General features: G+C 27.9%; 2 protein-coding genes across 6 annotated transcripts in view; both read right to left on the reverse strand.

Moving 5' to 3' along the window:
- Positions 1-21111, reverse strand: part of Eip78C (Ecdysone-induced protein 78C) — a 51921-nt gene extending 30810 nt beyond the window's left edge. The window contains exons 1-3 of one of the 2 annotated variants that reach the window (XM_035090659.1): positions 21073-21111; positions 20769-21005; positions 17393-17472 (exon numbers count right to left, since the gene is read on the reverse strand). In XM_035090659.1, the coding sequence (XP_034946550.1) occupies positions 17393-17472; positions 20769-20857 (169 nt within the window). In that variant the 5' untranslated portion in view covers positions 20858-21005; positions 21073-21111. Of the gene's footprint in view, positions 1-9860; positions 10206-17392; positions 17473-20768; positions 21006-21072 lie in introns of those variants that run through there. The other variant, XM_035090658.1, reaches the window with a different exon arrangement.
- Dhps (Deoxyhypusine synthase) lies at positions 20902-23471 on the reverse strand. Of its 4 annotated transcripts, XR_004690893.1 has the most exons (9): positions 23269-23471; positions 22897-23171; positions 22584-22802; positions 22303-22495; positions 22124-22227; positions 21914-22039; positions 21658-21789; positions 21434-21511; positions 20979-21005 (listed from the first exon to the last, which is right to left on the reverse strand). XR_004690893.1 is itself a non-coding variant. In XM_035090663.1 (8 exons), the coding sequence occupies exons 1-7, from the start codon at positions 23375-23377 to the stop codon at positions 21688-21690; spliced, it is 1128 nt and encodes a 375-aa protein (XP_034946554.1). In that variant the 5' UTR covers positions 23378-23471; the 3' UTR covers positions 20902-21005; positions 21658-21687. The 4 variants fall into 4 exon arrangements, 3 of the variants coding, with proteins under 3 accessions (XP_034946554.1, XP_034946551.1, XP_034946552.1); XM_035090663.1 differs by lacking the exon at positions 21434-21511 and having other exon boundaries at positions 20902-21005; XM_035090660.1 differs by lacking the exon at positions 20979-21005 and having other exon boundaries at positions 21397-21511.
- Between the last annotated feature and the right edge of the window lie 1472 nt (positions 23472-24943).

The raw sequence follows: 24943 nt of genomic DNA on the forward strand, positions 1-24943 counted from the left end.
CTATAAATTTTCTCTATAAATATTTTTAATTCTACTATTATTTTTATTATGAAAATAATAAATTATTCATTAACATACTTCATAGTTATTCTAAGCATTGGATAATATTTTAGATATATTTATCGTGTTAATATAATGCATATTTAATCGTTCAACGTCTATGCATGAATCTAAAAATTTCATAACTGCAGATAAAATTTTACGAATTCTCTAGTATTTCTTTCTTTCTATCTCTAAATGTATGTGAATATTTAATTGTAACTTTAAATAAAATCTTAAAAATACTTCACACAAGTTGGTAGTAAGTTAATGGAATTGAGATCCTTATAAAGAATTTCAACTGCATACCAGCATATCAAATATCAATACTGCATCTGTTTTTTTTTTCTTATTCTTTCTCTTTTAACTTCACTACATGTCTACTAGTAAATAATATATGAGAGATATTTTCGAATAAAATTCATAGATAAAGAAATTTCGATGTAAAATATGTTGGAAAAAAAATTACATTACACATATTTAGATAATAATTATTATTTTAAAATACACGAGAAAGTTGAAAGATAAATTGTAGTCTGGTAACTATAATTTTAAGCTTCATCTCACTGTACATTAATTGTAAGAGGTGACTAAAACATTCCTTAAAGTATAAAGAAAAACTTTTTTCCCATCAAGTATGTCTGATTTTTTGCTTTATTTACGAGATATTACATAAAATATGTGGATTCATCGGAAAAATTAATTTTTAATTAAAAAATATCAGTGGTCTGGGTGCGACCCGAAAGGTCCACACGACCAACTTCCCAGTGGAAAAAATGAAAAAACACCACGAGTAGAACCCGTTTCCATTTTTTATAACAAATGGAATTGTTATAAACGAAATGAGTCTGTTTTTATTCATTTGATATGGTTAGTTACTTTATTTCAGTAAAAGAAAAAATTGTGCGTTAGAAGAATTCGAATGTACCTCATAGATCCTTCTTTTCATTATTTATAACAAATCTCATTGTTATAAACGAAAAAAGTATGTTTTCATTTATGTCATACGGTTGGTAATATTCTTTTAGTAAAAGAAAAAATTATGCGTTAAAAGTACTCATATATATAGAATGGATCCCTATTTTTATTGTTTATAACAATTTAAAACTTATTATTTAAATATTACTATGATCAATAATCATTTGTTAGTAACGATGTTCAATTGTTATGGACACAATTCCATATTATTGACAATTATTATTGACTATTATAGCGTCTTTAATGCTGTTTCCTCAATCCCGACACGAGTTTAAAATTCTTTCATTGCTGATTTTGTTTTTTACAATTTTCTTTTCCGATGAAATATTGTCATCATATTCTCATACAAGTATTCTAATCATTTAATATTCATATTTTTTAAAAGATTTTGAAATTTTGTCTAAAAAATGGTATAATTTATAAATTGCAAAATTCAGGTCGTTTTTCATTTTTGCTAGTTTTTTGGTTCTGCAAAAAAAATGGCTGGACCGATTTTGTTGAAAACCTAATCAGTTCTAATTTACATAATTACGTGTCGAATGCAATTGGTCCCACATCGATATGATTTTTTGTTCTCGAGATAATCGGGGCGAAAAATAATTCCGAACGCACGTACAAATATACGTACAGACACACACAGACGTCCACTGGAAAACGATCGTATTCGACTCTGGAGACCTTAAAACATTGAGATATGTCAAAATTCGGGATTCGCAAAATCGGACTCATGTTAGATACCCTAATTTATCTTAACTCATCTTAAAACACGTATCGTAAATAATATTTTAGAAAACGTAACTAAATTTTAAAAGCTTTTCCTCAAACCCTTTTTTGTCCATCCTCAATAAAAGTTTCTCTTTTATTGCCTATATCCGTTCCAAAACACAAGTCCCACGATTTCACTTTTCCAGATAACCTACCCTTCCACGTCAACCCTACAACCACCAATCCTTACGTCACTCCACCTCCCACTTCTCTAGATTAAGACTTCCTTAAATAGTCCTGATTTTCTTAATTTTAGTTAGATTAGACCTGAAGTCCTAAGGGACAACATTATACTTTTCATACTTTGTACTCAAGTTGAATAAATTGTAGTTAAGTTAAAAAGGATTTGAAGTTTAATAAATCAACCGATTGGAATCCAACATTCATTACTACAACTTCCCACTTGGAAGTTAAAAAAAATATAACGCAGCTGGTTTTTCTGGCTGGAAATAGGTTCATTAAATTCAGCGCATTTTTCTCTACAAAATGAACCCTGTCTCAACTTGTGTCACGAAATTTCGTATTTAAAATGCACATTGATGGATTAAATTATGCTGTTTTTTTTTTACCTGTTCAAGATAGACAAATGCTCTTGCCGATTTTTTTTATAAAAAAATTAGATTTCTAAATCATTATTAAAAAAAAATAGTATAATATTTCCAAACAAAAATGTTTATTTTAACTAAATAAACTAAAAAACGGACATCGTGGCTTAAGTGGTAAGGTGCCAGCCTAGCGCACTATGGGTAGCGGGTTCGATTCCCGGCTGAGACAAGACCCATTTATAATATAGTCTTTTCTCTGACCACGATGAGCGGGAGGCCTCTCAGAGGGCAGTCAAGGACGTAAGCTATCGTGCTGATGACTGAATAGTACAAAAAGTGCTATTGCCGCCACGATGCCCTTGGGGAACCAGGCGACACCCCATTGTAGTACAGCCTTGCTGATGCTGAGTCTGAAACCAGGACCCTTGAGGTAACCGGTAGAATCTCCGAGGGTAGGACGATTTCTTGTGGAACTGGGACGACCTCTTAGGTTGACACCAGGCCTATAGATCTTGCCTACCTAAGGCTGTGAGGAAACCGGGGGACCCATGGGGCTTAGCGGAATCTCCAAAGGCAGAAATAACGTTCTTTCGTACCACCATAATATATATATATATTGGAAATCGACAGGGACTGTTTCGGGGCTCAGAAGGGAACCAAGGCAACTTGGGAACCTAGGGAACCTGCAGGCCTAAGACATAAAACGACCGCCTTTACTGTGCAAACAGACCCTGTACAAAGGCCCTGTGGCTAAGTGCAGGGGAAGGCGGGACATTCTAAGACATCTTCCAACTAAATAAACTATCACTTATAATTGAATCATCAAAACATTTTTTATTGATACCTTTAAATCACTTACACCCATAAATTAATTCTATTGTGAGATTAGGTAACAATTCCCGACCTATCTCTCCACTTAAAGCAACAGAATAACACCATGAGGGGAATAGAGAGGGGAGTAAAGGGGAACTGAAATGGTTGAAAAGCGTCGACCCTCAAACCAGCTGTTAGTTTCAAGGTAAGGTCGAGGTCTCTCTTTCTCTCCTCTCTTTTTGTATTTTTCTCTGACCCTCTCTCTTTCTCTCTTACATTCTCTCATAGTAGTACCAAGTGTTTGTAAATACTACGCACGTGCGTGTGCAATACAATCACGACACTTTTATCTGCATTCTAATACACTTTTACTAAATAACTAATTTTAAAATAAAATTCTCACTTAGCCGAAGGCAATATTTTTTATTTATTTACACTGAGAATAAAAAAAAAATAAACAAAAAAATGTACACAATACGTTAATTGGTTGTTAAAAATTAATGTAATTAAATAAACAAAAGAATAATGATGAGAGTATTTTTTTAAGAGCTTGCAAGCTTGAAATAAACTTGATTTAAATAAAATAATTGGTGACATCGAGATGATACTTAAAATAAAAAGTTTCAACGACGTTTGCCATTTTAATTATTTAAATAAAATTAAATAAATAATTTCTAAGAAAATAAAAAATATTTTAAACAAAAGATAGATTATTAAATAGAATTAAAAAAGCATTAAAAAGTAAGTAAGTAATAATAATAATGATAATGAAAGCTGATGATAAATTTAATTGGAATAATAAATCTTATTCAATTTATTTCCAGTACACTTGTGTTATTTTTATTTTATTCAACTCGATACTTATGCAATAGCACTGAAGCACATTACATATCCGTATAAAAGGATACATGTATACAAATTACACTGACTGTACTTTAATAGTAGAAAGAGTATATGCGTGAGTGTTTTATCTTTCTTCAGTGTGCATAGAAACAGAAATGCATCGTGCATGTGAGTATATAAATATATAAATCCATCCCCATGATGCATTTATATTATTATTTTTCTATATTTCTTGGAAATTAATAATCCTTGGAAATTAATTTAACTAATTATTTATTAATCTAAAATCACTGTCAAAGTTTTTAATGCCTACGAGGAAAAACACGAACTCGAATAAAAGCTTCGAAATTTTTAATAAAAACTCAAACTGTTTCCAGATTACAAAAAGCCTACTTATTTTTTATTTAATTCCAATTAATTATTACATAAATTTCGAGTTCGGTTTTTTCCGTGATACTTTTATAAACACTTTATTTTAATAAATTCCTAAATTGCTGTTAAGTTAGAAAAAAAAAATAACGATTATAAAATTAAACAAAAAATAAATAAAATAATTGAACCTATTTTAAAGACTTCCGATCACTTCCGGCATCTAGAAATGATCTCCTTTCCCTATCGCTAAATCATCTCAAGTCTAAGTATACTCATAAGCAATCATTCTTGTTCTACATATTTATAAATCTTATACTAGCTTGCTTCAAGTCATTTACATTGATAATGAATTTTTTTTGTTTTTTTACATCCATCTATATATACATATGTATACACATAAATGACAGTAAAGTGTATGTATAAATATATATTTAAATTTATATGTACGTGTATATAATACCATTATACACATTGGTATCATCGTTTTATCCAATGATATACCATATCCCGAGTTCATTGCTCTTCAAGTATAGAAGAACGAAACACGATGATAGAAGAGACACGAACAAACCGCGAGAAAAATGAAAAATAAATAAAATATGCAAGACCATAGGATGAGTTGAATAAAATAGATCCGACAGTAAATATTAAATAAATAAATAAATATAAATAATCAGTAATAAATTTAATTAATAATTATATTATATAAAATATAAGTAACAATGTATTATAAAAATTACAAAGTGATGAGTAAAAATTTTCTTTTTAATTAACATAAAATATTGTGTAAATATGAGAAGAAAGAAAGGAAGAATTCTAGAGGTTGAAGAATAATAAACTGCAGATGATAAATAAAATATAAAAGAATTTTTTTTTATTTGAAGAAAAAGGGTTAGAAAATGTGTATTTTCTAGAAGTGAAGAAATTACGAAGGTAATAAAATAAAAAATGGAGACTTTTTTTTTTTTATTAAATAATTGATGAAAAAGAGAAATAGAAAAGTAAGTGCAAGTCTAAGCCATTGGGTGCAATGTACTTAAATAGGTTGGGTTAGATATAGTAGTGTAGTTATATACACACCAGCTATACCCACCACTTTACTTATTCTATACCAACAGCAATATAAAAGCCCTGGTCAGTAAGTATTTAGAAATAAATAAAGATTCTCTTTCAATTTTTACTCATTACTACAAACTACTCTCATCTTTATATTCAATCATATAAATTATATTTATGAAATGTAATAAATATTTTTTTTTCTTTCATTTTTGCGGAAAAGATGAAAGATTAAATAATTAATGTTAGTAATAATTGTAGTAATGTAGTGTTATTGTTGACATTTTTATTTATTTCTACTGTTTTTCCACCTAAAAGTATAATTGTCTAACAATTAAATAGTTTCAGTGTTCTTTTGTGACGAGGACATGCACGCAAGTGTGACCATGACAATGAAATGCAGGTTCACACTTGCAATACACTTTCACACACGCTGAGAATTTACGACTTACGATATGACAACAGTTATCAATGATTCTTATAAATAGCAAAATTTAATCTTAATCTTTAATTAATTAAAGAATAGTTAGGATAGTTTTTCGTCGATAATTTTTAGCCAATCTCTTATATATTCTCTCTATTAAAACTCATGACTTACTGTCAGACAAAGAGATACAAAACCGTTCGTGTGAATATAATTAAATATTTATAATATTTTTTTTTTATAAAATCATAGAGATCACAATTCAATAATGATAGTAACAAAAAAAAGTTTTTTAATTACTATAAGAAATACCAAAAAACAATAACTAAAGAATGCAAAATTTAATCGACCAATCAGAACAGCGTAACTATTTTATTCGTGCGTTGATTGGTCAATTTTATTTTTAAAATTTTCGAAATGAATAAAAATAAAAATTAAATAATTTTTTACGTCATTGATTTGAGACAGCGCGCAGTGTATTTCTAGTACTCACTTAAAATGACTTAATGGAAATCATTCACTAAGTTTCAGTTTTAAATCCACCACCGTTTGAATAAAAACACACACAGAAATGTATAGTAAAAATCACCCTGAATTTTATGGTAATTTGGTGACACTGCAAGGTGAGGGTAAAAATGACTGAACTGCATAGTAGTTTTTAGGGTAAAATTCGAGTAAAAATTACTATGCAGTTCAGTAATTTTTACAATGTGTATAGTAATTTTTACCCTCACTCTACACCCTCTACCCTCTTTGCGTGTGCTATTTTTATCACTGCAAATAATTGATATTTATTTATTCATTTTTTGAAAATAGATTGGATTAATTCTAAGAAAATTTATCTTAATTAAACAAAATTCTCTTAATTTATAAATCGAAATATTTTTAACACACTCTTCTAAAAATTTATGACGTTTAACATTGTAAGCACTTGAATTTTCAGTTTCTTGACATTTAGATTTACAGTGTATTTAGCAACCTTTCTCAATACTAATGATTTATTAAAATAGATTAATACCAAACTATCGTCAGTCAAGTTTCTTGTTTATAAATTGCTAAAAAAATTAAAACACAATTGAAATTGCACATAACTCCGCGTATTTGCTAAATTTAAAAAAAAAAAGAGAATTTAACCGAAATCACGATATAAATCGCACATCTCAAAATCCGAAATTTAAATATAAAACGATCGGTCAAGGTCCATAGATTTTGGAAATTTATTCCTATCAGACGTTCCACGTGTTAAAAATGAAGACACCATTGCTTTAATGTCATTTAAATTTTGTCCTAATGCGTGAGATATGTATATTTTCTATCCTCACGTCTAGACACACAAATATATCGTACAGATATTTTCATTTTTTCCCCAATTTGCACAACCTTGAGGCTCTCGATTTTTTTTCTCTCTTTCTTTCTCTCTTTTTTTTTTTATTTTGCTTTACATTCAGTATCGATTCACTTGTATCCATGTAGAGGCGATAATGATCGTTTTATGAATTATTCATATTTTTGTTAAAAAATGAAATAAAGAGAATATTGCGGTGAGAAGTTGATCATTGATGTACGTTAATTTTTAATCATATCAATTTTTTTTTCCACCTCAACAATACTAACATATTAATTAGAATAAATTACTTCAATAAACCGCAAAGTAAAAAAATGATAATTATTTACAATAATTCTTTGGTTTCATTTAGTTTTAAATTTTTTATTTATTTAATAAATAATAGAGTATATAGTGAATAATAAAATACTTAACCTCACCTTTCCCTAAATTTTTTGTCATATTAACACTGCAAATTCGAATGTTTAGAAACTAAACATTTAAAGTGTTTACAATGTTAAACGCTATAAACAAACTATAGTAATTTTGTAGACACTCCTCGCCGTTTACTAAAATACTACAGTTTGTTTATGGAGTTTAACATTGTAATCACTCAGGTAATTGATTGTCGAACACTTTAAACGTTTAATTACTAAACAGCTTTTGCATTTAGGTTAGAAGGTTAGGATTTGGTTTTATTTCATGCATTTTTCTATTGATAAAAGATATACATAAAGCAAAAAGTGAGGTTATAAAGGGTGAATTGATAAATATGACAGTTTTGGTTGATGTAAGGTTAGATGGCGCTGCGAATGCCGGTTTATTAATTGTTGAATATTTTTTAACTATTAAAAATCATTTATTAATAGTTAAAAAACATTGATTTTAATAATTAATAATCGTTTTTTAATATTTATAAATCTCTTCTATCAGTGTAGTAATGAATTAATTACCACACTATTAATTTAACGATTTCACCCGCGCATATTATTTACAGTACAATTTTCGTGGTGTAATCATTATTAATAATATATATATGTATCTACTAGGCAAAGTTTGAGCTCTTGAGATTTTATTTGGATTAAATCTTGGCTGCCTTTCACTCGACTTAACTCGATTCAGCTTAATTTGACTCAATACTACTCTCCCGGACACATATTTTCTACACCACGTGGCCTCAAAGTTATTCACTCTTGTTGTAAGCAATTGCTCTCAATACCCCATTTTACATAATACTTCAACATATAATTATTGTTATTTGTTATGGCTCATAAACTTCCTTCATCATACCATTTATCTGTACTTTGTATAAGCATAGTTTTTTTGTCATTTTCCGGGTTAAAAATAATTCACAAGGCTTTTGTTGTTACGATATTATCAAAAAGTTTATTAATTGTTTCGATTAAACATGTCTAGATGATCAGATAATTATTTAAAGAAAATAAAAAAATTGATCAAAATAATAAGGAAATGATGATGAAGTAAAACGAGTGTAATTTTTTAAAGCCTACACAAAATATCTAAAGTCTAAATCGATGTGGCGTGAACAAAGCAGTCGTTAGAGGAGTGTTACAAAAGTCTCAAGTGAGAGTGAAATGTCAGATTGTAAAGGAGACGAGTGCTAGCTGAGAAAAAGGAAAAGGGCAGTGAAAGTGAAGAATATAAAGAAAAATAATTTTTTTTTTTGCTACTTAAATGATAAAGCACTTTTACAAGTACTAATTTATCTTTTGATATAAACAGAACAAATTACTAGACCCTCTTTTTAGTCTACTTAAACCCTTCTTTCACTATGTATTAATTTTAGAATAAAATTAAAAAGTTTTTGGTAATAAAATCTTAGAGGATTGAACAAAAATTACCCTGCTGTAAAGTGTAATTAGTCTAGTCAATCCACTTTATTTTACTCCAGTATTATTATTAATTATTATTATTATTATTAAGTAATTATTAGGTACAATCATTTTTTTCCAATTTTTACATCTAAGAAAAACTAAATAAAAAATATATTATATTAATAATTAGTCATAAAAAAAAAAAACTATTTTCCCATAAGAAATGCATTGCTTCCATTTTAACTAGTTCTGTCTTTTTCTAGCACGTGGCGCTACGTATAGCACTGTCTCTCTTAGATACATGGGAAAAGAAAAATACGCGAAAAAAATAGAAAAAATTAAAAACTCGTTTCCACTTTTGGGCATATTTTTTTTTTTATGTATTATGACACATATTTACCCGTCTTAAAATTAAAAATTGTCCTCATTGATCAAAATCGTCTCACAAATGGAGTAAAATGGCGCATTGAAAAAAGGATTTATTTATAGTTAACATGTAATATTGATAATTAAAATTCTCTATTAAATCTATTAGCAAATCTTACTTCAATTAAACATGATTTTTTTCAGTGTGCAAATTGACTGGATGAAATCGTTGTAAATTGCAAAAAAATCGCAAAATTATTCCTAGAAAATACGGGGGGGGAGGTATATGGAGGAGGGTAAATTGTTAAAATCAATAAAAATAACATTTATGCAAATTTTAACAATTTAAAAATATTTCTAAATATTTTTTTGGCAGTTAAAAAATTTTGCAAAGTGTTAATTTAATTTTAACAACTGGAAAAGAAATTGTCTTTTAACTTAATCTTAATAAAAATAAATAAATAATAAAAATGGTGAAAAATAAATTATATATAACGAACCTTGTTTGATGACGATACCAGAGGGGACTTGAATTAACGGCAAGGTGGCAGCACTTGAGGAATTAACGGAAATATTAGCCGGTGTACCAGGAGGTGGTGATGCGCTAGCACTACCAACTGAACCAGGATCACTGAATCCTTGTGTACTATTATCCTCCGGGCCATCAAAGAAACTAAGATTAAATTCACTTCCGGCATCAAATGACACTTCCGGTGTAAGTGTGTCCGGCGCTGGGGCACTACCCAAGCCCGCCGTTAACGATTGATCGATTTTGAAAACATCCATCGTTTAACGTCCATTTAGGCTTTCTCTTCACCATTCGCGATTTCACCCACGCACTAATTTTGTTTCCTACTTATCTCTTTCGATTATTTGTTTCTTTTTTTTTGTCACAAATTTTTCAGCTCTGCAAATAAATAAAAATAAAGAAATAAATTAAAATAAATAATAATTAACTTAAAAATATAATAAATAATAATTCATGGTTATAAATTGTGTTAATAGACTTGATTTAATGAGGATTTTTATGAAATAAATATAAGTATTAATATAATTCAACTTTTAATTCGTAAGGATTGTTTTTTTTCACTCATTTATTTATCTCTCGTGCAAAATGAAAGAAAAAAAAAATGGTAAAGAAATACATAAGGAGAGGAGTGAGAAAAAGTGAATGTCATTGCCGTAATCTTCGGACATTGACTTCAAGTCTTGTTTTTTTTTTTTCTTTTTCACTGCTGTCCACCTTCTTGGTCATCATTTCGTTTTAATACAAAACTTTTCACTTTTTTTTTTTTTTCGTTTTGACACACAGTACAGTTCAAGGTTTGAAAAAAATGTCCATCAAATTTTCATGGCTTCAAAAATTATTCTTCAACATGAAAAAAAATATTTATCTCAATGCAACAAGTTACTTAATTTCCTCTTAAATGCATACAGAATAATAATTAACCAATTTCTATCAATAACTTATTTAAAATATTAATTGTTTTCATGGCATAAATTAATGACATAATAAAAAAAAAATTGTTTGAATAATTATTATATAATGAGAATTAAAAATGGAATTAATTATTGTGAGTTTTAAAATAATAATTATATTGTAATGAATGAAAAAAAAAAAATATCTATTGCAAATGTGAATTTGAAATAGTAATTTTGCGGTAAGTAAACGGTCATTTGTTACCGTGCAATGTTCAGAGCCACACGGTTCCGCGTTCCATCTACGTCACAAACACAGTGCGTTCACCTTGGCTATGAGTGGAACATTGTCAAAATCCTTTCGAATCTCCGCGTGTGTTGGATTTTAAATAAAACGCAATTTATAAACCATGATAAAAATCTTAAAAAGTGACAGAACAAAAATTCACAATGATTCTTTTTTTTTTTCATTCCCCTCTTTACACCCCTTCCTACTCTTCTCCACACTCAAAAATATTTTTCATTTGAATTAAACAATAATATGATTAATAAAATCCTCTCCATTATTTCAATCAATCGTAAATCATTGTATTACAATTTTTTTTTATTATAATTCATTTATTATTATTTTTATTAATCTATTTGAAAAAATATTTTTATGATAAAAATTAAATAAACGAATTTTTCATTCAATTAATTAAATAATCTTTCAATTTTATAAAAAATATTCAATCAACATTTAATACATTTTTATAAATAATAATAAAAACAAAATATTTATTAAATTATTTAAAAAAAAAATTACTATCATTATAATATTAATATTAAATATTTATTCAAACAAATTTGTGTAAAAAATATTTCATTTTTTTTTTTTATTATTAAATAAAATGTATTGAATTTGATTTGTTATTTGATTAAAAATGAAGATTTCTGATTCTAATAATTATTTTCACTTTTCTGTTTCACATTAAATAAAAAAAAAAAATATTACAATTAAGACAAAAATGATTACCTTAATTCAAAGAACAATAAAAAATTCCTTCATTAATTAAAACCAACAACTGAAGTTATTTTTGATATAAAAATAAATCACAAAATCACGTGATAGTAATTTTTAAAATATCACCAAAAAAAAAAATAATTGTTATTATTTACAGTGACCAATCAAATATTAGCAAATTATACACCATGATATAAACGACAAAATTGGTCAAAAATAGCATCATCTTGAGTAGTTCCAACCAGTTTCAAGTATATTCATCGTATTATTATTATTAGTTCTCAACCTCATATCACTGTTACCAAATAAAAACAAATTAAAACAACGAAAAACATCCTAACAACAATATCCATGTCTCTACCTTCAAATCATTGTCTTTTTTTCTTTCCCCAACATATCTATCTCACTTTTAACATCAAAAATTACCAAGCCCACGTGTCGGATCAATTTTTTTTCTTCTTCTTTTCACACTGTCACCACCACCACCACCATCACCACCACACCACCACCATCATCATCATTATCATCCTCATCTTCAATTCAGAACAAAATTCTCCAAAAAAAATGTTTTCATTACCAAAAAAGAAAGAAATCAACAAATCAAAATTCAATAAATTAAATGAATCATAAATCTGACATTGTCACAATATAATATCAAACATAAATAATAACAATAACTCAACATAATGATAAGTACTTGAATTATAGTACCATTAATTGATAGTCAATAATCAATAACTGATGATAAAATCACTAATCATACTATCTCAGTAATAACAATCATATCATTGTGTATCAATAAAATATATAATTAATCACATGAGTGTTATATAAAATAAATAAATAACAAAATATAACCCACGTGCTCGCGTAGCCGAAATCATAGAGAGATCATCTCTCTCTCTCTCTCCCGAAAAATTAATACGTTTTTTGTTGTATTTATTAGGAGGTTATTTTACGGCGGTTATAATAATGCACGCGAGTTGCGCGAGCTCAGCTTACCTGTGAGGTAAGTAAAACCCGGCATGTTACGGCATTGCAACTCGCGCGATCCCCCAAGCCTTCAAGAGAGAGTATACGGTCCTAAAATGAAGCGTGGGGGAATATAGCTGGCACATGTACACAAGGGAAAGAATGACGACGATACATAAGAGGAATAAGGTAAGAATTCGACGATCGTAATCATAAGAGAGAAAGAAATGGCGGGGAAGAAAGATTGGTAGGAGGGGGAAATAAATGAACGGATCTGAGTACTAAAAGTACGGTATTGGTGGGGGTAAAAACGCGAATGTTGAGTTTAGAGTAGAGAGAGAGAGAGAGAGAGAGAAAGGGTAAAATGTGGATTGGACCGAGTGGAAACAGCGGTATCTGAAGAGAGGGATACCAGAGAAGTTGGATAAGAAGAGGGGGACACTCACGCGCGGAGTAACTAGAGAGAGAAAGAGAAACGAGTGGACCAACTGGGTTCACCAACGACGATAGTTCATTGACCGAGAAGTGCCGAGCCAGCCCGAGCAAAATGTTTTATCCCGATTCCTATGCTAAAACTGAATTTTCGTACTCTCATATACTTTTTGGCATCTTCCTCATTCGCACCTTTTATGTCTTCAGTTGATATCTCATTTTTCTAAGCTAATACTGTGAAGAAATTAAATATTTCTGGTATATTATTTTTATTATATATATAAATAATATTATATACATATAAAAATATGTCTTCAATAATGATAAAAAATAAAAAAAAAAATTGTGAAAAAAATTTGAATTTTACAGACACCATTTTTTATTTTTCTAATGGACAAAAATCAATTTTTACTCTAAATTCAGAAAAAGTGTACTCACAAGTACTTTGCAATTTTACTTTTAAATAAAAATGATAATTATAAAAATTTACCGTATAGATAATTGAGAAGAATTAATATTTTTCGGTGTTATTAAATTACATTTATTATGATTAAATATAAACAATGAAGTTAATTATAACTGAAGAGTCTAAAAATATTTTAATTAAAATGAATTAGGAATACATAAATTTACAAAAGAACTCGTATTTTAAATTTGTTGAAGAATTCAAAATAATGAATGGCCGAAATTTGATATTCAATGACAATTTTAATTAAAAAACGTTGATTATACGCTGTAAATCTGAAGTGTGTTAAAATAACACATCTCGATCTTGTTCAATGGTAAATTGCTATGTACAAACTATACAGCTTTATATCCATTCTCAACACACTTCAGAGTGTATTAACATCTATTTTTTGAGGTTATACATGCAATTTCTCTGTACCAAACCAAAACAACTCAGTTTAGTACTGAGCAAGTGTATTTACACTACCGGATATAAATACTGTTTAATTTTTTTAAGGTTATACACACGATTTTCCTATACCATCCTATACAAAATAATACAGCATTAATTTCCGGTACGATATTTACAGTAACAAACGTTGGATTTACAGTTTATAGGTCAGATTTTAGTATTCCAAAATTCAAAAAGTTCTTTTAAAAATTAATAAATGATTGGTAGGTGAAATTATTATAATATTAATTGTCTCGAAGCTTTAAACAAACTATAGATTTTTCACATACTTGAAGTGAGTAACAAATGTTTACAAAACATGTACAGTTTGTTTATGGACATTTTACATTGATCACACTTTATACAGTACCGAACATAACTGCTGTGTGATTTTCTATAGGAAGGTATAGGGAAATCTCATGTATAACCTCTAAAAAATTAACCAGCATTCATGTCCGGTACTATACGTGTTATTTTAACACGTTTATCTTGGATTTAATAATTCCTAAAAGTTGAGTAAAACATTCAAATCCAATATAATAAAAAAATTAACCTAAAAAATGAATTTCAATTAGACGAAAAATCAGTATAAAATTACTATTCAACGATATAATTATAGAATGGTCGATAACCGATGTGGTATTAAATGTGAGAGATTTCTTGTGGATTTCTCTATCTTTCTCTCTTATATTTCTTTTTTTATTCTCTCCAAGCCATGACAGGACTTCCTTTGAGGTAAGTTTTCTTTCTCGTTTACTCAAATACATCAACAGTGTACACACCATCACCACCACCACCAAGGGGATGAAGTTCCACGTAGTGCCTTGGAGCTACACAGCTTATTCTGCACACACTTGTGTCAGGAAAGGAGATGCATCGAGAGTCAGAGTAATGAACCTGGGAAACCGGTTACATCCTTGCATACTCTTCCAAGCTTTCTCATCTATACTTACGGTATATATATGACCAATCGGTAGTCAAAACTGATGTGAAATCACTTAAAATAATTACCAAGTATTTTCCTGTATTAATCAATCTTTCCTCCTACTCATAATATTTAACCTAAGGTAAATACAAATAAACACAATCAACAACAACAACAACAACAATGGAATAAAAAAAAAATAACTCTACTATTTATTATCGTATTTCATCAATGTAATTTAAATGTTGAAGAGGGCGACGACAACGACGACTTCGATACCTTGACATAGATCGTTGTTATTCAATAAAGGGAGAAGAAGAAGATTACGGAATTCAATTACAAAGAACACTGCAAAGCGCACTTCCGGCTGTCTGGTTCACAAACCGTTGCAGGCTTATGGATAGAGAGACAAGGGGATGAGGTAGATAGAGAAGAGAGGAGCCCCAGAGGCTGTGGATGCTCTCTCGGTAAGAAGAAAACATAATAGGGTGGGGCGTTTTGCTGCCGCTTTTGAATCGATCGCGAGAGGAGGCTACAGCTGGAACGTCCCGTCCTATCCTCTTCTCTACCTCCCGCATACACCACGTTACAGAGGTTCTCAGTTTATCAATTTACCTGTGTCAATTAAAATTTATTATAATCAGCCTTTTCCTATCTTTATAATCTTAATTTATCCATATGGGATAGAATTTATTCGACAAAATAGGGGTAAAAATAAACATTCACGGGAAATTGTGAACTCTGTTATTAATTTTCATAAATAAATTATTATATTACGATAAAACATAGAAAAGAAATTGGGGTAAAAATTTACCCTGATTGATGGTTTAATTTTTTTACCCTTTTGAAGGGTAATTTTTATTCTCTTGCAATATAAATTCTACTCTGTCTGTGATAAAATACATGGATTGTTCTGAATTGCAGGGTAATTTTCACTCAATCTTTCTTTTCGTGAAATATTAATAATATTAATAAAATATTTTATTAGTTCTCTTCAACCGTGATTTTTTTTTAAAAAAAAAAAAAAGTTCTGCATAATTCTCTAAGAATGAAAACATAATAGGTCCATTTCTGACTCAACACTGTTGCCAATCAAAGCCAGCTATAACTTGGATGATAAGCCAAAAATAAATCAGACATTGTTTCCCACTAGGATTTAAGTTTGCTTAAAATTGTCTTGTTTTAAATTTATAATTAATTAAGTACAGATTTAAATTCAAGAGTAATTGTTTAAACTGACTTAGCAGAGAAATACGACATTTCGAGACTAACGTTGAGCCAAAGACTGACTCAGGTGTCAAGCCAAGAATGGCCACTTGTGATATTGATATTGATAAATTTTTCCCCCAGTTAAGCAACAGGAATATTTACCCTTAGTGAGTTTTACCCTAGTGAGAAGCAAGATTGATCTATTCCTGGTTCAACACTAGAGTAATCCAGTCAACCTGGGTCCAATGTTGGAGACCAAGCAATGGCCCAGTCTTGCTTCCTACTAGATGAAACTGCCTTGAAATAATCCTAGACGACAGAACTATTTTTACTTAATATTTCCTTTCATTAAATCGAAAACATCATAGACATTTGATGGATCAACTCTACTTCATTTTTATTCAATCAACTATTCAGCATTTCTATGGTCAGATTTTATTCCAAAAAATTAACTCCAAGACTTATTTATTTTACTTAAAAATTCAAGTCTGAATGAGTCTTAAAACACTGGTCTGATGATCTAATTTTCTATCTCTAAAAAGAAGAGAAAGCAGACGAATGATAAAAAATGCAAAGATTGGAGAAAATTTCCAATAATTTGGATAATCTAAAAGACAAAATCTTTGTTAAAATAAAATCATTTTTAATAAATTAAACTATTTTAATATTTTATTTATATTTAAAGCTCTTAGTTAAAAATATAAAATAACTAAAAATCAATGAAAAAAAAAAAAAAGAAACAAAAATGGCAAATTTGAGAAATATTCTGTAATTGGGACAAAACTAAATTGAAAATGTATGCTGCTATCAATACCTTATTCAAACCAATTTGAATAATTAACTCAACATCAAGGTGAGTAAATACAATGAAATTGACAATTATCACAAATTAATGTCATGAAGGAAACATAATTTAAAACCATAGATAAAAAAGAATAAAATACATATTTAAATTTAGATTAAAGAAAAATTAATTTTTCAATATCTTTTTTCTTTACACTTAATATTACCAATAGACCATGTGTAAATTATCCTACACAACGAGTTAATTAATATTACATCAACACCAACCTTGTCCTAATTATTATAATCTCATTGAAGTAAAAAAAAAGGGGGGTTTCATTAAAAAGTAAATTTCCTTTTTAAAAAAAAAAAAAGAGACATGAAAGCTTACCATTATTTCGTAAAATTGATCCAGGGCTGTTGGCTTCTAAAGGGCTGCTTGGTTCCTCTGTACTCGGTTCTCTTTTTATGCTAGAAAAAGGTAAACATCCATTATATACTTTATGAAGTAAAAAAGAAAATGAAGACACCAAATAAAAGTAATAAGTAAATAAAGCTTATATACAATTATAGCAATTTAATTTAATTTATATTCCTTTTTAAATAACTTTTTTTTTCTTTCATTTCTTTATAGATATGTATATAAATCATTGACTAAGTGAAGGTTACACAACTTAGAGCTTACAACAAGGATACAGATGAAAACAAAAATTGGAACGAGGGTGTAAAGAAGGTCCTTCCCAACGATCCTGTGATAAAGACAAGTTGACCTACATTTTGATGAAGCTTATATATATATATAGACAGATCATATATACGCCAACACGCGACAAGGTTAGATTGTAAGTAATGAAAATGGAAAAAAAAAGAAAATACAGAAAAGAATAATATTCACAAGGGGTGAGAAAAATTTTCATATGTCCTTGAATAATATTATATAAATAACTTTTAAATATCCTTGACGTAAAACCATTAATTTTTCGAGTGCTTAACATTTTTTATCTTACAATAGCCTTTCATAAAACCACAATAATAATTCCTAAATCAATTCTAGATAAATCTCTTCATTAATTAACAAATTAAATACGCCATTTTTTTTTTTAAATTAAATAATAAATAATAAACTATAATTATTAACATTATTGTCAATTTAATCAATAAATAAATAAATAATTTAATGATTTTAATCAACAAATTAATGATCCAATCATCAATGTGTTGTGTATTGATTAATCAAAGCATAATTAAAAGTTCGACTTTTAAAAAAAAAAAAGCTCGTTACAAAATATCTCTTATCAGTAATAATTAATGAGTTATAAAAATGGATTTATTTAAAATAATTTTTTTAAATTCATCTGATAAATAAATAAACAAATGTCCGTAAGCATGATATCGATAGCTCTGATGAATAATGGTGAGAGAGTAGACAGATGATAATATTGATTAAAATTGATCTTTTTTCAGTATTCTCTTGTCCTTAAATTTAACGGCTCCTATTCACGATATACATTGCATACACTACGTACCGAGTATCAGATCTGTAATGACTATGAATAGATATCCTATTTCGGCATTAGCCAGTGTTGGATTTTACACAAGGAAAAAGCTTTCATACACTTATGTGAAGGTATTTTGATTTTTTGTAATGATATCAAATTGGCAATAGTCTAGAGGTAAATGACTAAACAAATTGACCAATTTAATATCATTTACATTCATTATTACATTCAATAGTACATGCAATGTTATCACTACTTTTTTTTCATTTAAATTAATATTAAATTGTTTTCGTAGTAAATCTATTACAGGTTTATATTTGAAAATGAATTTTATGAATAAATAATTGAATATTAAAACCCTTAAATAGATGTAATAATGTAATTAAATTAATTAACTATAGTGTTTATAATTCGGTATGATAGATTATAAATAAAAAATAAAATTAAACTGAGGATTAACTATTATTAGAAAATAGTCGATGATGATAGTAAAATAAAAACTTCATTTAAGGGTTTTAATTATAAAGGTTATCGAGTCTACAAGTTTCATTGATGCTTTTCTTTGTTACCTAACTTAACGTGCGTTATTTCGATCCTTTAACAAACATCTTAACACCCACACTTTATCATTATTTATATTAATAAATATTTTTTTTTTTTTTTCGAATAACATCACTCATCCAAGCTTAATTGTTTCTAATAAATTTCTAACAAATTTCATACAATTAAATTAAATACAACATTCATTTTTTATACTTCACAGATTGATCTTAAAATAAATTAAATTATTTATCAATATAATTATTGAAATAACAATAAAAATGAAGAATAAGAAATCCATCTTTCTATTTTAAATACATCCAACAGTGAATAAGATAAAAACTTCAAAATATTTCACTCATTCAATTGAATCGAATGATTTTATATTCTATACAGTTCTATATTTGATATAAATTAATCAATAAAGTTTAAAAAAAAAAATCACTTGCTAGAATTCTGGCGTCAGTGGTTTCAACCGCAGTTCTATTTCCGAATAATCGAGTAAGGCATTCATCCAAGTATTCTTTTAAAAGCTATCCTTCCAACCTATTTCCGGAGATCAAATGATCGTCATGGAGATCAATTTATAGCAAAAAATAATAAAGAAAATGTATAATATGTATTTTAAAATAATCTCCAATCGTATCACTATCATACTTCAATACTAATGACAAAAAAAGAATTATTGTCATCAATAAATTCCTGATAGGTAATACAATTTTACAGTAAAACGTAAATGATAACAACAATAGTCTAGTACTTATTTGTATAATAAATTTAAATATATAATCAATATTATATTTGGAGAAGCTTTTGATATAATTATTGAAGTAGAACAGTTTAAAATAATTTGTAACATTTAGATATTATAATCATAATTGGTAATACAATAGTTGTAAATAGTCTCAAGTGTATACATTCAGTAAATTCATTATTACAATCATAATATTGATTGTGATAAATTTAAAATAAAATCATTTTTACATACAATATTTAACAGAAATAATTTTAGATAAATTTGTAGAAAATAAAATAAAATAAAAAAAAAAATCAATAGAAAAGGAAATTGAAGAATTTTTTATCGGACATAGAGAAATATCATTTTAAAAAAAAATACAGCTTCAATTTCCTGTTGATTTTGTTTTTTTTTAGAGAGAAATTTAAAAGGTTAATTAACTAATCTTAATTTTAATTAACAATATCTTAATGTAATTAAAATGATATATTATTGGCTACAAGTATTTTATTTTAAATCTCTGGGATTGTCATGGTTGAAATGAATTTACGAGTAGTCAATATTCACTAAATATTCCGAAATCTCATTATGATCAATTAACTATTGTGAATAATAACAATAGACAACGATGATATTAATCTACAATAATTTGAAAGGATAGATTGAAGAGTATTATCGAGTAAATAAAGAAGATAAAATTAGAGAATCATGATAGAAATTCGGAAGAAAATATATTCATTTAAAAACTAAATTAAAAATTAATTATCGTATTAAAATAAATTAATTCCCTATACACAAAATATATTATAAATAAATAACAAATGTAATTAATAAATTAATATTAATATTAATCATTAATATTATTCTTTACAGAAATGAAAGAAAGAAAATTAAAAGAATTATTTTAACAAATAAAACTTATTTATTAAAATAACCAAGAAAGCTTCTTAATAAATAACAAAAAAAAAAACAATATTGTTAATAATTCTCACCTGATAAAAGTTGAATCCGCCGTCGGGCTGGACGGTCTGGGTGATGAGCTCGCAGTGGAGGCCGTATTGGTTTCCTCCACGTCCATCATTATTCATACCGAGATAAATAAAAAACAATTAAAAATAAATAATCCAACTTTTCTTCAACCAGTAAACACGTTTTAGAAAGACTTTTAAAAACAAAATCTTCAACTTATTGACTTTATTCTCCACATTATTTCCAATTTATTTTAATTACTGAAACAAAAAAAAAAAATAATAAATAATCTTATGGCCTTCAAAGGGGGGATTAAAATATAATAACCGTAGTATTGTCGCATGCGTCCGCGTGCACGGACTCACGAGTCGCAACTGAGGTATAAAATTTCCCCCACTTTGTTCGGGAAAAAAAAATCAACCCCTTTTACAACCCTGCGCGTTTGATAGCTAGTTTACCTGTCGTTTTCAATGCTTTACGTACTAATACGCAAGCGCCATTCTCCAACAACCATCAGGAGAAGGGTAGATGGATGATTCGACCATCCTCAATGCCTTTAGATCAAGATATATAACATTTTTATCATACTTTATATGATAGTCATATTTTCTGTCATCTAGATATTCAATCATATTATCTAATATCATTCTGATTGATTTTTCATCCCCCTTATGTACATTTCTCTTACTTTCAAATTTTTAACATATCCCAGAAAGGATAAGAAAGGTAAGGTTTGATTAATAAAAACCAACATCACTTTTGTTTTCTATAAAATAGATATTTCAATGATTATTATTGCATTAGAACCAATTCTTTTGTTCATCTTAAAATTAATTAATTAATTAATTGATAGAAAAATATTTGTTGCCTTTGCTGAAGGGGTAAAGATAGATGAATGATAAGAAAACTTACAGATTAGATCAATTAGTCCTTTAGATTCAATTAATCATTCTTCTTTCCAAGTGGATTCTTGGATTTATGGAAATCTCGAGCAAATGTTTCACCGATTAAGAGAGGAAATATGAGAGAAGCTTCAGCATAAATCTAGAAAAGTCATATTTACTTTAATGTCATTAAATAAATTGATTAATCAATGTTTCAAATAATATTGACAGCTAGAATTTTTATTAAAGTTATAAGTCCTTGATAGAAAAGAAAAAATTATTACTTTGACTGGAGTGGCATCAGTACGAATTTTACCCCAAGAAATGGCTTCATCAGGTCTAGCTCCACTATCACTGCCATCAAACTCAGATGATGTGTTTAAAAATACTGCAAAGTCAGCACCATTTCTCTGATATAAAAAAAAAATTATTCGTATTCTTAAAAAGCTTATTATCCTTTTAGGTTTTAATGGTTAAAGTGTAGTTAAACTTACCATTAAATTGGCATTGCAAATATGATGCTTGATAACACCACCACCAATTATAATCATACCAGTTTTAACAGCCTTAACAGCTATGGTATTTAATCTTCTCAAGTCTATGAATATTTACAAGATTTAATAGAATTGATAGACTTTTTGAATAAATAATCAAATAATGTGTAATAATATACCTGATAGGATATCAATAATTAATCCAGGATTTCTAAAAGAATGAAAGTACATCATATCACCCAAGCTGCCATCAGTCAATGCTGGACTAAAAACTGGAATTTTATTTTTTGCAGCCCAATAATAAATTGAATCAGGATTGTTGATAGCTTTACCTAATTTAGCAATGACTTTTGATGGAGTCCAAATTACTCCCTAGAATGGAATTGATTATTTTATTAATTAAAATTCATTCCCATCTCTACTTTCATCTTTTTAAGTACTAAAAAATTAATTTCAATACCTTAGCTTTCTGTTCTTCAAGCATTTCATCAAGCTTAGGCATCAACCAGTCTTCGAATAAACAATAATTATTATTCGGCACCAAAAGATTGCCTATTCTATTAATTCCTTGATTTCTTAGTGTTTTACCATCCAATTCAAATTTTCCTAGATAAGTAGGAGCCAGACATTTGATTAAATCTTCCTCAACACCACCAGCAGTCGTTACTATACAATCAACCTGGAGAAAAGATAAATAAGTCATTTATGATGTAGAGAAGAAATAGATTACTCTTGAAGAGAAGGTTATTTAAATATATTTATAAATGTCTTACCATTTTGTGCTGGACTAAAAATCGAATAGACTCTCTAACCCCACATGATGCCATATTTGATGTGTATCCTAAGAATATTGTACATGAATTTCTCCTTTTAATAAATTCATCCTCCTCAAAATCATCATTTTGATCATCACCCAATGGAACTTTTCTAGCATCAATCATTTTCTGAATCTCATCAACTGCCAAGCCAAAATTTGTCGCTTGAAAACCAGCATTTTTATAACTGGTAAGTAAAGCATGATAATCAATTCCTTGATTAAAATCATATCCTGAAAATAAAGACATGATTTATCGGTAATTAATTAACCTAAACATCCATTTTAATGATTAATAATATTACTCTTTTTAGTAAACAAACAATCTAACCTTGAATTAACGGTGTATTAATGGGCAAAGAAGTGCTTGGCATCAAGACTGCAGTCTTGGAACATTCTGGGACACTGTCTGATTTAATGTCATCTTTTTTTTCATCCATTTTTAATTGACAATTAATGTCTATTGTTAATAAAAAAAAATACTAAAAAATCATTTGTTTTTAATTGCGCATCTACAACAACACGTGAGCGTTACTTTTTTCAATCTTGAAAGTTAGTTCACGATTCCAACACGTGGCAGCACTTTCCATTGTACATAAAATGGCGGGTTATTCAAAATCATGTTCATATAATACATCAAGTTAATAAATGAAACAGAAAAAAATGTATTAATGAGTGCAGAAAACCATTTATTATTAATTAAATTAACTATTATTTACAAATATTAGTTGACAATAATAAAATGTTAATTAAAAACAGGAATTAATGAGTTTAAAATAAAAGCTGTAATGTTGTTTGTTTTAATTTAAAACAATTTATGGAAGGTGTGAAGATATAATTATTATTGTAGTATTGAATAGAAATAGAGAAGAAATTATCAACCCACCAATTAAAAATGAGTTCATGTTTGGAAAATAGTACATTTCACACCTAGGGAAGAAAAGTAGACTATTTTAAATCACGTGGTTTAAAATAGTCTACTTTTCTTCCCTAGGTGTGAATATGATTTTTTGTCATACTCGTGTGGAAAGTTCAACCCCTCTCCAATGGAAAAGTGAACTTTCCGCACGGGTATGACGAAAAAGGATAAAAAAATATACCAATTATCAATATCTAATGGGGCAAAGAAAAATCCAACTATTTTAATTTAATTCAGAGGAAAATCAACAGCAAATACTTTTATTCGATGATGATCATAGTGGCTGAAAAAATTTATAGACATTTTAGAATCAAAAATAAACAAATAATAGTTATGTATAGTAACTTCACTGCAAATCCAAGTGTGTTATTTTTGTAGACACTTTTAACACACTAAGCCTCTTCAATTTTAAATTCTACAAACAAACTATAGATTGTAACACACTATGAAATGTGTAGAAAGTGTCTACAAATCATTTATAGTTTGTTTATGGACATTTTACATTAAACAAGCTTTATGTGTTATTTTAACACGTTTATAAAATATTCGGATTTGCAGTCTTGATGGGATTATCTGTTAAACTAACCCTTACAGAAATTATCTTCTAAAAAAAAGTCTGTAAAAATTCTTGTAATTTTTGTAATAATTTTAGGAAATTACAATACGACTCTAGATATTGTGTGAGATTTAGAACAATACCAGAATGGTATTTATTTTTCAAAAAAGTTTTTCCATATAGACATTACTTGTTCATCTGAATCAGGCTTGAAAAAATAGCCCTCTTATTTTAGAAAAAAATTCTCTTCTTAAATACAGATATAATTCCTATGACAATAAATGTTTTTTTTATCTAATGTTATTTAATTAATTTTTTTTTTAACTATCTCTGATGTTTTATTAAATTTTTTACAGCTGAACTAATAGAATGTTATTGAAAATGATGATGGAAGGTTTTTATATAATGCTAACCATACATGAAACTATTTTGTCACAAAGCTATTATTGAATCATGTTGTATTTGTCCTTGAGTGTCTAACAATCATCAAAAATTATATAAGATATGAATGTTATTATTATTTCAATCATT

Source organism: Chelonus insularis, unplaced genomic scaffold, assembly GCF_013357705.1.
Source record: "Chelonus insularis isolate UGA/USDA-ARS -01 unplaced genomic scaffold, ASM1335770v1 contig_85_pilon, whole genome shotgun sequence".
NCBI lineage: Eukaryota > Metazoa > Arthropoda > Insecta > Hymenoptera > Braconidae > Chelonus > Chelonus insularis.